The 14999-nt window shown below is 40.4% G+C and overlaps 1 protein-coding gene across 20 annotated transcripts in view; it reads right to left on the bottom strand.

The window, feature by feature from the left end:
• LOC148003337 (sulfotransferase 1C2A-like) overlaps positions 1-14406 on the bottom strand; it is a 31117-nt gene extending 16711 nt beyond the window's left edge. For 2 of the 20 annotated variants that reach the window (XM_087568325.1, XM_087568338.1), the window contains exons 1-5: positions 14156-14387; positions 8366-8444; positions 3855-4359; positions 1548-1725; positions 1071-1196 (exon numbers count right to left, since the gene is read on the bottom strand). In XM_087568325.1, coding sequence (XP_087424451.1) covers positions 1071-1196; positions 1548-1698 — 277 coding nt within the window. In that variant the 5' untranslated portion in view covers positions 1699-1725; positions 3855-4359; positions 8366-8444; positions 14156-14387. Of the gene's footprint in view, positions 1-1070; positions 1197-1547; positions 1765-3854; positions 4360-8365; positions 8445-10532; positions 11079-12379; positions 12591-13716; positions 13877-13972 lie in introns of those variants that run through there. The other 18 variants (XM_087568328.1, XM_087568330.1, XM_087568339.1 and 15 more) reach the window with 18 other exon arrangements.
• Positions 14407-14999: the final 593 nt, after the last annotated feature.

Genomic DNA, 14999 nt, shown 5'->3' with positions numbered 1-14999 from the left:
TCTGTCTGTGCTCCTAACTATAGACTCAATGTGATGAGCTTCATGACAGATTTATAATGTGTCCTGAAATTTGAGCTTAAAAGCCCTAAAATGCTGTAAGCAAAGCTTCACAGACAATTCTGGGGAAATTTTGGAAGAGCACAGTGCCAAAAAAAGAGTAGAGTGTGGAGGCCCACTCATGAGGTCGCAGAACTGCTCTATGGAGAGATGGGCTGGAGGTTATTATATTATATTTTGGTGAAGAGTCTGGCCACACACTGCTCTTGAACTAAGAATTTGATAAAGTTGATTTCACAACAATAAGGGATTATGTTTAGCAAGGAAATCTCAAGACTAGAAACTATGTATGAAAAGAAAAATGTTCAGTTAAAGTTACATGAAAAATAGCTTTTCAATTGAACAAAGTAATTGCCTCCTCGTGTGTGTGTGTGTGTGTGTGTGTGTGCATATGTATGTATGTACATGTGTATGTGTGTGTATTTATATGCATGCATATGTGTGTGCATGTGTGTATGTGTGTGTATGTGTGCACATGTTTATATGTGTATGTGTGTATATGTGTGTGTGCATGCATGTGTTTGTGTTTCTGTTTGTGTGTATGTGTGTGTGTGCGTGTGTGTGTGTGTTTTGAATCATAAGACACTGTCCAGCAACCACTTGGTTATGAAAGTAAAGTACTGAATGCAGATGGCTGTGAGCTGCTGATGAGTAGATTTCTGTTCCTTCCTCTATTCTGCAGTTACACATGACCAGAGCAAAGGTATAATGAGAACATTAGGCAGAATTTTGCCTTCATATGCATCTATCTTCCTTGCTGATTCACATTTGGTAGAAATACAGAAAAGAAATGGATCTGGAAAGGGTGGCATATACATTTAACCCAACACTCAGGAGGCAGAAGCAGGAGAATCTCAGTGAGTTCAAAGCCGGACTAATATACAGCATGATGCTGTTCCAAATGGCAAATAGGGGGAGGGAGAGAGACAGGATAGGAAAGAAAAAGAGAAGATGAAGGGACAAGGACAGAGATTAGACAGAAGAGGAACATATATGGAATCAGGGTCTCTTACCTGAAGGCTGGGGTGGCCGAGCCCACTCAATAAAAGGGTGTCGGTGTTGAATGATGGTTCTCTGGCACTTCTTAACATCCCCATTCTGCTCAATCATGTTGACAATTTCTTGAATCCATGTTGTCCCTGGGAAGACCATAAAGATTGAGTTAGAAGATTATTCTTCAAATATACTAATGAAGGGGTGTGGATGCAGATGTTGGCTTTACCTTCTGTTCTAACCAGGATCTTGTTAGCTATAGAAGAAATACTTTGGATCTCTGGGAAAGGTAAAAGAGTAGAGACAAATCTCACCTCTTCCCAAGAAAAATGAATGGTACAAGAGACTAAGCTTCAAGATCCCAGGGATAAGACATGTGAAGTAGCACCCATTGTGGGACAAAAAGAGCCAGCTTCTAACTGTAGGTAGTTCTAAATTAGGTGAGGAGTTCAGATAGCTCAGAGGATGAGGCTGGGGCTACTACTCTACCAGGTTACCTGATTTAGGGTAAGTACAGATGAGGAGGTCATCTGGCTTCGCCTTGAAGGTCTGAATCTGACTCCAGTTGTCAACAGTTGAATCCCGCAGTGGGATCCCTGCGACCTCTTTCAGTTTTGTCTGTCTGCTCAATTCTGGGGCCAGGGCCATGATGTCTCAGGGAAGAAGGTTTAGTTCCTGTGAGAAAAGATCAGAATGGAATTCTTTTCTCTTTCTCTTTTTTTTTTATTAACTTGAGTATTATTTACAGTTCCAGTCTTATTCCCTTTCCTGGTTTACGGGCCAACATAAGGGATTATGTTTAGCAAGGAAACTCCCCCTGACCCTTTTTTATGGGTGTTCCCCTCCCCATCCTCCCCCCATTGCCGCCCTCCCCCCAACAATCTAGTTCACTGGGGTTCAATCTTAGTAGGACCCAGGGCTTCCCCTTACACTGGTGATCTTACTAGGATATTCAATGCTACCTATGAGGTCAGAGTCCAGGGTCAGTCCATATATAGACTTTAGGTAGTGGCTTAGTCCCTAGAAGCTCTGGTTGCTTGGCATTGTTGTTCATATGGGGTCTCGAGCCCCTTCAGGCTCTTCCAGTTCTTTCTCTGATTCCTTCAACGGGGGTTCTGTTCTCAGTTCAGTAGTTTGCTGCTGGCATTCGCCTCTGTATTTGCTGTATTCTGGCTGTGTCTCTCAGGAGAGATCTACATCCGGCTACTCCAGCTTGCTTCTTCTGACCATTTGCTTGGCAAGTTGTTTTGAGCCTTTCACTCTGAGGTGGTGTCTGTGTTTTTCTCGGAGGTGTGTTTCCTGTAGGCAGTAGAATGCAGGGTCCTCGTTGTGTATCCAGTTTGTTAATCTATGTCTTTTTATTGGGGAGTTGAGGCCATTGATGTTGAGAGATATTAAGGAATAGTGATTATTGCTTCCTGTTACAGTCATATTTGGATGTGAGGTTATGTTGTTGTGCTTTTCTTCTCTTTGTTTTGTTGCCAAGACGATTAGTTTCTTGCTTCTTCTAGGGTGTAGCTTGCCTCCTTATGTTGGGCTTTACCATTTATTACCCTTTATAGTGCTGGATTTGTATAAAGATATTGTTTAAATTTGGTTTTGTCATGGAATATCTTGGTTTCTCCATCTATGTTAATTGAGAGTTTTGCAGGATACAGTAACCTGGGCTGGCATTTGTGTTCTCTTAGGTTCTGTATGACATCTGTTCAGGATCTTCTATCTTTCATAGTTTCTAGCGAAAAGTCTGGTGTGATTCTGATAGGTCTGCCTTTATATGTTACTTGACCTTTTCCCCTTACTGCTTTTAATATTCTTTCTTTATTTTGTGCGTTTGGTGTTTTGACTATTATGTGACGGGAGGTGTTGCTTTTCTGGTCCAATCTATTTGGAGTTCTGTAGGCTTCTTTTATGCCTATGGGTATCTCTTTTTTTAGGTTAGGGAAGATTTCTTCTATGATTTTGTTGAAGATATTTACTGTTCCTTTGAGCTGGGAGTCTTCACTCTCTTCTATACCTATTATCCTTAGATTTTATCTTCTCATGAGTCCTGGATTCCCTGTATGTTTTGGACCAGTAGCTTTTTCCGCTTTACATTATCTTTGACAGTTGAGTCGATGATTTCTATGGAATCTTCTGCTCCTGAGATTCTCTCTTCTATCTCTTTTATTCTGTTGGTGAAGCTTGTATCTACGGCTCCTTGTCTCTTCTTTTGGTTTTCTATATCTGGGGATGTTTCTATGTGTTCTTTCTTGTTTGCTTCTATTTCCATTTTTAATTCCTTCAACTGTTTGATTGTGTTTTCCTGGAATTCTTTCAGGGATTTTTGTGATTCCTCTCTTAGGCTTCTACTTGTTTATTTATGTTTTCCTGTGTTTCTCTAAGGGTGTTCTTCACGTCTTTCTTGAAGTCCTCCAGCTTCATGATCAAATATGATTTTGAAACTAGATCTTGCTTTTCTGGTGTGTTTGAATATTCTGTGTTTGTTTTGGTGGGAAATTGGGCTCTGATGATGACATGTATTCTTCGTTTCTGTTGCTTGGATTCCTGCGCTTGCCTCTCGCCATCAGATTATCTCTAGTGTTACTTTGTTCTGCTATTTCTGACAGTGGCTAGACTGTCCTATAAACCTGTGTATCAGGAGTGCTGTAGACCTGTTTTCCTTTTTTTCTTTCAGCCAGTTATGGGAACAGAGTGTTCTGATTTCGGACGTGTAGTTTTTCCTATCTACAGGTCTTCAGCTATTCCTGTGCCCTGTGTCTTGAGTCCACCAGGCACGTCGCTTGGAGCAGGAAGGTTTGTCTTACCTGTGGTCCTGAGGCTCAAGTTTGCTCATGGGGTGTTGCTTATGAGCTCTCCGGGGGGACAGCAACCAGGATTATCTGCACAGCCCTTTCCGGGAGCTTCCATGCACCAGGGTTCCAGATGGCGTTTGTTTTTTCCTCTGGAATTAGTAATGTGAGCAGAGTGTAGTCTCCTCAGGTTTCCCAGGCGTGTCTGCCTTTCTGAAGATTTAGCTCTCCCTCCCATGAGATTTGGGTGCGGAGAACTGTTTATCTGGTCGGTCCCTTCAGGTTCTGGTGGTGTCTCAGAGGCAGGGGACCTGCTGCTCCTGTGCGCTTATTTCCAGGAACCCAGAGGCCGTATACAGTTTTCTCTTGTGCCAGGGATATGGGCAGGTGTGCGTACTGTTGGTGGTTTCTTCTGCTCTGCAGTCTCAGGAGTGCCCACCTGTCCAGGCGGTGAGCTCTCGCTCCCATGGGGTTTGGGAGCAGTGAGCTGGTGGGGGCCCAGAATGGAATTCTTAAAGTACTGTGATAAAGCATACACAACATGAAAATGACTCTTAAGTATCATAAGTGGATTGCTCAGTGGCATTAATAATATTCCTGCTGTTCTATGTCTACCATCACCTTCCATCTCCTGAAAACATTTTACTTTTCTAGATGGAAGCTAGGAGCCCACTACTGCTAAATCAGAATGCCAGGCTACCACTATTTTCCTTTTTATCTCCTTAAACTCTAGATGCTTTAGAGTAAGTTCATTTTGTCTTCTTGTGAATAGCTATTTTACTTAGTTGAATATTCTTAAGGATCGGCTGTATTGTGGCATGCCATCAGATTTTCTTCCCAATTAATGCTAACTTTTATTGCATGCCTGCTTGTAGTGTGGTTTGTTTATCCATTTCCTTGTCCACGGGAACTTGGAGTGCCTCCTTTCAACTATTGTACTATAAACAATGCACAAATACCTAAGCTTCTACATTCATATTTTTGGGTTCATAACTCAATGCAGATATGCAAAATAGTATGTTCTCTTTTTTGAGAAATTGTCATAGAACTTTCCTACAGTGGCTGTATCATTTAAGAAGTCTACCAGTAGTATATAGTACTCTCGAATCACTGACATGTATCTCCCTTAAATCTCCATCCCAATAGATTTGTTTTGCTTTTCCTTCATGACTAATAATGAATATCTTCTCATGTACTTACAGTCTACTTTATGTCTTTTTTTCAGAGAGAGACACATTGTTCCACTGTTTGTGGTTGGTTGCTATACCTAGAAACTTACAAATATATGAATAGGAGGGATGAATGATCTTCTAATACTCAAGAGTAAGTGGCTATTGTAGTTTCAAAGCACATCTACCACTGCTGCTCAGAGGCATAGCAAGGTAATGTGCAGTGACTGCTACAGTAGTGAGTACCACTATTATATTTATTATAAGCAACTCGTTTTTAGTTCTTATATAATTTGAAGCCTAGAACATTAGAGGGAAAGAATATTTATGGAAAGTGTAACCGCGAATAATTGCTAGTAATTGTGTAAAGAAAACTACAGTGAATGAGAGAAACAAAAACTGTCCAGGCTGGCCAGACCAAATATCAGGATGACAGGTTCCCAGAGAAAGTTGAGTTCTCTGGAATGGATGCAGTGCTTTTAGAAAATGAAGACCCGGTTTTACTTGAAAACATTTCCAATATAAGCAGCAGCTATAGTTGTAGTATAGCAGAGAGGGTGTACTTCCCATAAAACTCTGAGATGTGATATAGTCAGCTTCAGCAGAGGAAGATAGAGTATTGCCATCTCCCCTTCCTTTCTTTTCTTTTAAGGTAAGAGTAGATAGGGTCTCTGCATATCCCAGGATTGCCCATAGCTCCCTCTGTAGCCTTGAATGTACAATCCTCCTGCTCCAGTCTCCTTGGTTCTGAAGTGGCAAGTGTAAGCTCACTCACTTAGTTTGGAGCACTGACATTTCTAACATACCTTCCATGTTAGGTCCTTCCCTTTTAATTCACATCACAGGTTTAGCATAAGTAATAATCATTCCTCTAAATATAAGAAGGCTTACAGGATTCTAAATCAATGGTTTGATAAAGACCTCAGCTAGTATCTGTCTACTAATCTCATAAAACTTCTTTAAAAATTGCTTCTAAGTTACAAGTGTGCGTGAAATTTAAGATGTTCATGCAATAAGTCCATATTCACAAAGAAAACTAATACAGAAATTGTTATTACTTAATGTATTTTTGTCCTTTTCTTTTTTTTTCTTTGAGCCTGTAGAAATAGAGTTTTAAAAAGGTTACTCATTGTCAGAGTCAGGATGTGCAGTGCCGGACGTGCCTGAGGGAGAGCCAGAGATAGGACTTGCCAAACCAGCTACCAGTTCCAAGGACACTGATCATCCGTAGCCACCCCCTCCCCTTCCTTCACTCCCCAGAAGTGAGTCATCTCCCTGAGTGAGATGAGCCACCCTACCCGAGCTGCTGAGCTGCTAGATAGCATGTACTCCTTGCTGTTGTAATTTCGAGCCGAAAGTAAGTGTGCACCATTTGAAATGACCAATCATGTGTAACCACGCAAATGTCCCTAACCTCCCCTATATAAACCCCCGAGTTTGGAAGCTCGGGGTCGATTCCTCTGTCTCCTGTGTGAGATACGTATCGACCCAGGATCCCGCTAATAGGGATCTCGTTATAAAAGCTACCTCTTGCTGTTACATCAAGACCGGCTACTCGTGATTCCTGGTGGCACCCCACCCCATGATTGGAGCGAGAGACGAGGCTCCCCGTTCAGGGGTATGCTCTTTCAAGCCAATTGTTAAGATATAATTGCCCACCTAAACATACAAATCCCAGTACCATCCATCCCTTAGGAACATTAGTAACAACCTGTAAATACACAGAGCGAGATCTTTACATCAGTGTCCATTGTCCTGCCAGCGAGTGTCTCTCTCTCGCTCTCTTCTCCTTTCTGTTCCAGTCTCCTCCTCTTCCTTCAAACTTCTCTCCCACCCATCCTTCCTTCTCCTCCAATGACAGGCCTCCTTCTATCCTGTACCTACCCCTCACCTGTATTTTACAAATTCAATGGGGAGAAGTTTCTAGTGAAGTCACCTGATTCCTGAGTACGTGACTAGGCAGCTGTCCTTGGGGCAGTGGAGTTAGCATCAAAATACAGATAACTCCAGGGCAAACCAGAACATTTCCCCCTTTTTGTCCAGTTAAAAAGCCTTTTCACTTATATATAAATTGAGTACAATTATTACCATTCTAAAATTTATAAAGCATATGATATACTCAACACCCAGTCCATCACTTTTTTAGTTAAACAGAACATTTAGTTATCCATTCCATCTTAAGAAAGGCTTAAAATGTATATTATATCTTGGCTAGCTTGTATACTATCTGATAACTATCCAATAAAATATGTATTTTCAGAGTTAAACAGCCTGATAGGCTATGAGACTGTAATCAGTCTTCAACCCTGCCAGAAATCTTTGAATGACCAAATATCTATTAAGATAGGAAGCCTAACATGGCTTCCAGAACTACGAGGTTGTAGAGACAAATCTCCACTAGCACATTCCCCTATTAGCAACATGTGAGTGCAATTCTGCAAGTCTACAGTGTCCTTTTCAAATATAAATTTTGGTATTCAGTATAACAGTTCCCAAACACATTCTCATTTTGAACTCCAGTAGAACTTTGGTGGTGGATATGGGAGTCCTCAAAGTATATTGATGACGCAGTTCCCTCTACCAGCTCATAGACAAAAGGGAATAGATTTCAAGGCCTTTAGAAGCTGAGAGTAAATTGGAGGCAGCAGCCTCAGTCCTTCACCTGCACAACAGAACAGAAGGCTGATGTTCAGCAGATGAACTGAGGAGGGATGTTTTCCCCAAGCCTCTTGGTGTGCAGACCTTCATTTCACCTAGCTGCTGTAATCTGCTCAAACTTCTGACCAAAAACAGTTAAAACAATCAGTAGGGTATGATGGCAAGCAATATGAGGGAAGCTAGCAGAAAGAGTGTGACTTTGAGGCCAGTCTAGGTTACAGTAATACTGTTTCAAAGCACTAAACCTGTGAGTCTGGAATGCCATGCAACCAAGGGAGCCATCCAGAGCAAGAGTAAGGTTGATGTGTCGAAGCCTTGAAAATCTCATCCTGATATCAGCAGGAGTAGGACTGTTTTCCTCCTTGCTCTGGGTGTGCATTCCCTGTGCACATAAACCCTATGATCCCCATTTTTGCCACCCTTGAGGTAGTCATGCAAAATTACAGATTATCCTTCCTCTTTCCCTGTAAGGATATGTTCAGGAATCAAATAGTCCTCCACAGGTAAATGAACATTCCAAACATATGAACACCAGCCAGTAATATACCCTCAGTATGAAAACTCCTACCTACTCACCGAGGTATATATAGCCCTTAATAAGCCCAATAAGAGAGAGCTATTTCACTGAAAACCATCACTAAAGAAGGCTATTTATCCCTTTGCATTCACTCCAACTGACACCCTGTGAAATCCACCTACCAGAATAAACTTTGTTCTTTTCAGTCCTGCTCAGTGCACAATGGTACCTGGATACCTCAAGGGCAGAAGCAGACCTAGGCTGGCACAAAACAAAATAAGAATAAAGGAAAAAGTTTGAGTTAATTAATTCATCCTTTGTTTTCCTAAACAAAATTGCAAGTATGCTTCTGCCTCTGCCTCTGCCTCTGCCTCTGCCTCTGCCTCTGCCTCTGCCTCTGCCTCTGCCTCTGCCTCTGCCTCTGCCACTGCCTCTGCCTCTGCCTCTGCCTCTGCCTCTGCCTCTGCCTCTGCCTCTGCCTCTGCCTCTGCCTCTGCCTCTGCCTCTGCCTCTGCCTCTGCCTCCAAAATGCTGCGATTCCAGATACGTACTACCACATCTTGTTGCATCATTTTAAACTGCTCAATTTGTGAGCAAGTGCAAACTATTTGCATAAACTAATATTGCAAAAGCATTGGTGGATATGATGGACTGAACTGTGTGCCTCCACATTCACATGTTGAGCTCTAATCTTCTTACTTTAAAATGTGTCAGTTTGAGACAGGGCCCTGAAGATGTCATTAAGTTGAGATGAGGCTCCAATTCTATCATACTAGGGTTCTTCTTAGAAGAGATTTAGACATACAGAGAAATACCAAGGGATGTACACAGGGAACAACATGTGTGGACATAGTAAAAGAAGGCCCCCTGCAAACAGAGGAAAAGGCCTTGAGAAACCATACTGACAGACACCTTGATCTGGGACTTTTTTGTAGGAATTTTTTTTAAAACTGAGCAGAATAGCATGATCAGTTAAAGCTCAGAGACCTGCTGTTTCATTGAACATTGGAAAATAAAGAAAATTATTCATTTGTCTTAGTGTTTCTTTGTTACTTGACCAAACAAGTAACTGAATTTAAATAAGTTTAAAATTATGACCTTGAGGTAAGGACTGAAAATCTTCAGTTGACAGAGACCAGCTCATTAATAGAGTCTGTGTGGTATAAAGGTAGATTTGAGGGCTGAGTGAGGCCATGGAAGTATGTACAGTGAGTCAGGTGGGGGCTGATGTGTAGTTCTGTAGTAAAGGTTTGCCCAGTGTGCACCATGCCCAGCTTGACAATGTTGGGGAGGAATAGAGGTTTCTGAATGCCTTATCTTACAGTGATACAAAAGCCACAGACACCCAGCTGAAATCAGATTCTCAAGTTTGAATGTGTTCCCAGAATTGGAGTTGATGTGTGCACAAACCTCACTTCTGCTGCTGAGCAGAAGCAGAGATCACAGGGGAAGAACTGAAAGCAGCTTCCTGTGCTACTGAGCACCAGTGCCTCGCAGACTGGGTACATCAAATACTGAGAATGACACTTTCTACTTCTGATAACCTCATAGAAGGTCAAGGAGCACACAGGTAGAAATACACCTGCCATCTGACAGCCCACAGCATGCAGGCTAGAAGAGAAAAAGAGTGCTTCCTTGGGCTTCTACTTATAGGTGGTCTCAGCTGTGGTCACTGCTATTTTTAGAGTAAGGCAGATAGACACACAGACTTTCCCAGGCAGGCTCCTTTTCGTCCTCTGAGGCCAGGTCCCTGTGGCCTCCTTTGTGAAACAATCTCTAGTCTTTTCCATACAGTTAACCTTTCATCTTGTTTTCTGAGACAGGTCCTCACACTGTCCTCCAGACACGATTTGAAATCATAACTGTCCTCCACCCTGAGCTGCAAGAGGATCTAAATTTACATGAGAACTTTCCAGATGTTATGCCACAGTGCTATGGTTACTTGCTTATATAAGTAACTTCCCTAAGCAGGAGACCTGGTCCAGTTCCTTTTATAGGCCTAGCTTGAATGGTGTCCACAGACTTAGACGAAAGAGGGTCCAGTGTGGTGAAGAAATAGTCATAGCCAGAGCAGTGTAGATGGCTGACAGGAGGGGAGTCTTTGTGAGGGAAAAGTACAGGATGCACAAAGAGATGGTATTGTGGAAAGGTGTCTGCATGAATTTCTAAGTTGAACACAGCCAATGTTAGCTTCAGATTTTTTTTATTATTATTTTTCTTAGGTTTCTTAAGACTTAGGATCTTTCTGACTTGAGTTACACCACTTACACATTAGCACCTGTATGTCTGAGAACTAAGAACATACACCAACAAGTTATGCCAAATGTTTTAGATAAGCTGTGTTCTTACCTTCAAACTCTAGTTGTCAGCAATCTAAAAGCTGGACTGCCCAGTGTTCGGTGAGTATAAAGGTACATTTAGAGGAAGGAAGAAAGTATGTCTGGTATATGGCAAGCACAGAGGCTCAAATTCTACTATGCCAAATGTACCCAACCTTTAGCAATCAATCTCAAATGCTCTGCAATCAACGAGATCAGCTAGAGCTTTAATCAACAGAGTCAGGACTACAAGAAACAAACTTTGGCATCTGGCCAATGAGGAAGTAAGTCTCACTGTTTAGTGATCACTGGTCTATAAATCTCCACTACCTTAAGTACTTTCAGACTCAAGGCTGTTTAGAGAAATGCACAGAGGCAAACACACTGCTCCTCCCTCTCTAAGACCACCTGGTTCCCCACTATGTGCAGGCCCTGGCTTTGTTGCAAAGTTTCCATGCTACTTGGTCTTCTTCCTCTCTACTCTGATAGAGTTTAAACTGGGAAAAACAAGAGTATAGCCATGCTTATGTTCAAAACGAAAAATAACTCAAAAGCTGACACATTCAGCCTTTTGCTCAAAGCACCCTGTGCCTAGATGAGTGCAGCCCTTATAAAGTTACTCAAACCCGGCACATGAGGCTTACATACATGACCTCATTTACCTTTTAAGACTCGTGATGCTACGGTGTGCCAAACTAAAAAAATTATTAACCACCAGGATTCACTAAGTAAACTAATTCCCAATCTCCCCTTGACTGTGATAAAAAGAAGCTTAAAACCTGAGTGAGTTTAAAAAGACATTTCAAAACACGAGTCTAAAGAATCTTTGTTTTTCTTCTACCACAAGAGCTAGTCTTAGTTACTTGGGTCCTGTTCTGTTGGCAAGTAAACAGACTTGGGTTCAGTAATGGAGAAACTAAAATACTGGCTACATGGTCTCAGGTACCCAGTGGGACCTTCTTAGAGATTTCTGTTCTATATCTATAAAATGTGAGTCATGCTAATTACCTCCAATCAGTACTGTTAGATTAAAAACTTGGAACCAGGGCTCTGAGGTTGGAGTGGGTGGGTAGGAGAGGGAGCATGCTCATAGAAGCAGGGGGAGGAGGTATGGGAGAGAGGGAAAGGGGATAACCTTTGGAATGTAAATACATAAAATATCCAAGAAAAATAAAATTTAAAAAGAAATAGAGAGAGAAAGACAGACCCAACACAGACTAAATAGTTACAAATGCTGGCTTTTTCCCTTTCTTTCCAGAATATATTCATTGATACACACATATGAAGAAAGGACAGAACAAAAGTCTAGATGAAGAAACTATGTATATATTTATTTATACTCACATCATCCCATGATATATATATATATATATATATATATATATATACATACATACATACTTGCATGAAGAAGGCAAATTATGTTCCTTGATGTTGTTCTTGGCTACCTCAGATCAAACTGAGCTTACTAGATATCTTCTGGCAACTTCCAAACTTGCTTTAGCCAGGAAATTAAAGCTTAACTCATCTTTTGATACTGTAATTCCTCCATGGCTGATATGTCTTCTACCACCTCCTTTCTAAAAGAGGTTTTCTTTGTTGACTCGCAAGTCACAATTGCCCTGTAGCAGAAGTCCCTGTGTCCTAGTAACTGTGTGGAGATGTCCTACACTGCATGCAACTATTTTCACACTCAAAGTGTCACTTTAGACTCTTTATCCCATATCAGAGTGATTCATTAATTGAACAGCTATGTATTGAGGGTGAATGTAAAGGAGATAAATCAATAGGTTCTAACAACCTGGCATATGTATTTAGTGAGCATTGATTACAACTGATTCCTTCATTGTCACAGTGATGAACTAAACTGACACTCACCCCTCCAACAGCTCTATTTACTTCCTCTACCACACAACAAACTGTGGGCCACCAACCAGACGCCAATAAATGAGAGAACAGAAATGGTATACAGCTTTCGACAGTTGAAACAAGCAGCTAGAATCCAGGGGAAAAGATGGTAAAAGTCCTCAAATATTCAGTCACTCCTGACAGCCCATTGATCAAGTAAGGGGCCTCTAGAAAAGAAAATCTGTAAATATTTATAACCATAACTGCACTAAACACAATTTCATAAAACAAATACTGTCTATTAGATCTAAATCTACAGATTAATCACCACAATGACATTGGATGACTTTAGTACCCAATTATCAAAAACTGAGAGGTTGTCCAGACTCAAACTAAACAGACAAACATTGGAACTGAATGAAATCATAACGCAAAAGGACAAAATATATCTTATAGCACATCTACCTAAACATTAAAATTATACTTTCTCCTCAACAAGACAAAGAAATCTCTCCAATATTCACCATATATTAGAACAAAAAGCAACTTTCAACAAACACAGGAAAATTGAAATAACTTCCTGCATTCTATCTGAACACAATGAAATATTACAGCTTTGAATGCTTAATGAAAAACTAATCGAGACATCAGTAATCAATAACGTAATGATACATCCAAAAGACTTGAGCAAACCAAACCCCAAACCAGTAGATGAAAAGAGGTCAAAAGTTAATGAAATGGAAGCAAAAAAGTTTCCAAAGAATCCATTAAATTAAAAGTTATATTTGAATATATTTTGGCAAACTCTATGTTAATCTAAGAAAAGTAAAAAAACTCACAAATAGAAAGCCCTGAATGAAAGCCTAAGTGCATGTGTGTTTTTACAGACCCAAATAATAAAATGAGAAATGAAAAAGGAAATATTATAACATATAAATGTAATTAAGAAAATTATAAGAACCTATTTTAAAAGTCTCTTTTCCACTAATCTGAAATGTCTGAAAGAAACAGAAAATTTCTAGAAACACTTGACATATCAAAATTAAACCAATAAAAAACAAGTGAGCTAAACAGATCCATAAATTAGTGATGAGACTGAAGAAAATAATAAAAATAATATATGTCCCAAATAACCAGTGCCAAAGATCAGATGGACTCACTGCAGAATTTTAGCACAAGTTCAGAGAAGAACTATCCAATTGCTATGGAAACGACTCCACAATATAGAAAAAGAGTGTATGAGCCAGCAGATATAGAGGACAGCTATAAAATGTTGACTTCTGGAAATGAAACAGCTGGTGCAAGAATCAGAGCTGATGTGGTTACCTGTATAACACCTGTACAAGATCATCAAGCCAATTAATTACCCTGTAGTAGAAAGTCCTGTGTCCTGGTGTCTCTTTGGGGATGTCATACACTGCATGCAACTATTTCACACTTGAAATGGCTTACAAGAATTGGTAAATCCAATCACAGGACCCATGCCCTCTTCTGGCTTCTGTGGACACAGGTAAAGCACTCAAACATAAAAGAAAATTACTCTAAACAACTTCTTTTAAAGAAAAATAACATTTTTCTTGTTAGCCAACATCATTTGAACTTTGCCCTTGTCAATTGAAGAGCCAACAATCCCATTCATCTTTCAAAATGTGTAATCTATTTTCTTACATTTTCGGTTGTTAGCCTAGCCTTTAATGGCTGAGCCATCTCTTCAGCCTAACAGCATATTTTCTATTCAGTGTTTAATGGCATTTCATTTAAAGGACTAAGTAAAGTCAGTGCTATATGCTATCTTTAATTACTTACAGTTAGTGTTTAAGCACAAGCAGTATGGGTCTGTAAGATGTTAAGCAGAACAGATGCACCGTCTTCCTTTTCTGACAGTCTCTTCTGAAGATCCTCCTTCAGACTAGTAAATTCCCTGATCCAAGGTTAACTGGCAGCACAGGAATCCACCCACTTTGACCCCATCCTGGAGACACAAGAACATCTTGGCATGAATGCTGTGGCTTTCTTCAGGAAATCACTCCTCAGTGTTGCCATATTGTATTATGATTAATAAGTTTACTTTTGATAGTATTGGCCACATATATGTTTTAAATCAGGGTTGGACTTTTGTCCTCTAGAGGAAAGAGCATGCAGGCTGAATTAATTCTCAATGTGGGAGGAAAGTGACAGAAACATTCTTCTTGAGGGCCTCTGTTCAAGGGAAGGAGAACAGTGCACTACACTTATGTCTTTTGAGACTTTAGGGGGATATTGGTGATGTCTAGTAGCTTCTGGCAACATGTTCTAGTTAGAAAGCCAAAAGGTTCTATGAACAGGCAATAGGAGGCTTTGAATTCTATAAAAAGATGGAAAGAAATACTGATATTGTTCTAGTAACTAGTGATGATGGCCATTTACTCATTAAATATTGGTTGATTACTAGGAACTGTATCAGACATGGAGGAGTGTGCAAAGAAAGAAGTGTTAAAAATCTTAAGATTTTTAAAACTTGGTACTGCATGTGTTGTTACTGCTCTCAAAATCTTAAGAGAAATGGCCCAAAACTCCTGGGTTGAGTATATAGCCCTATCTCCTGCTTCTCTAAAAGACAGTGGAATTCTGGAGACAGGTAAGATAAAAGAATGTGCAATAGGACAATGTG

Source organism: Rattus norvegicus, chromosome 9 (assembly GCF_021556685.1).
Source record: "Rattus norvegicus strain SHRSP/BbbUtx chromosome 9, alternate assembly SHRSP_T2T, whole genome shotgun sequence".
Taxonomy (NCBI): Eukaryota; Metazoa; Chordata; class Mammalia; order Rodentia; family Muridae; genus Rattus; species Rattus norvegicus.
The sequence above is the reverse complement of the archived record's forward strand: the minus strand, read 5'-3'. Positions and strand labels throughout refer to the sequence as shown.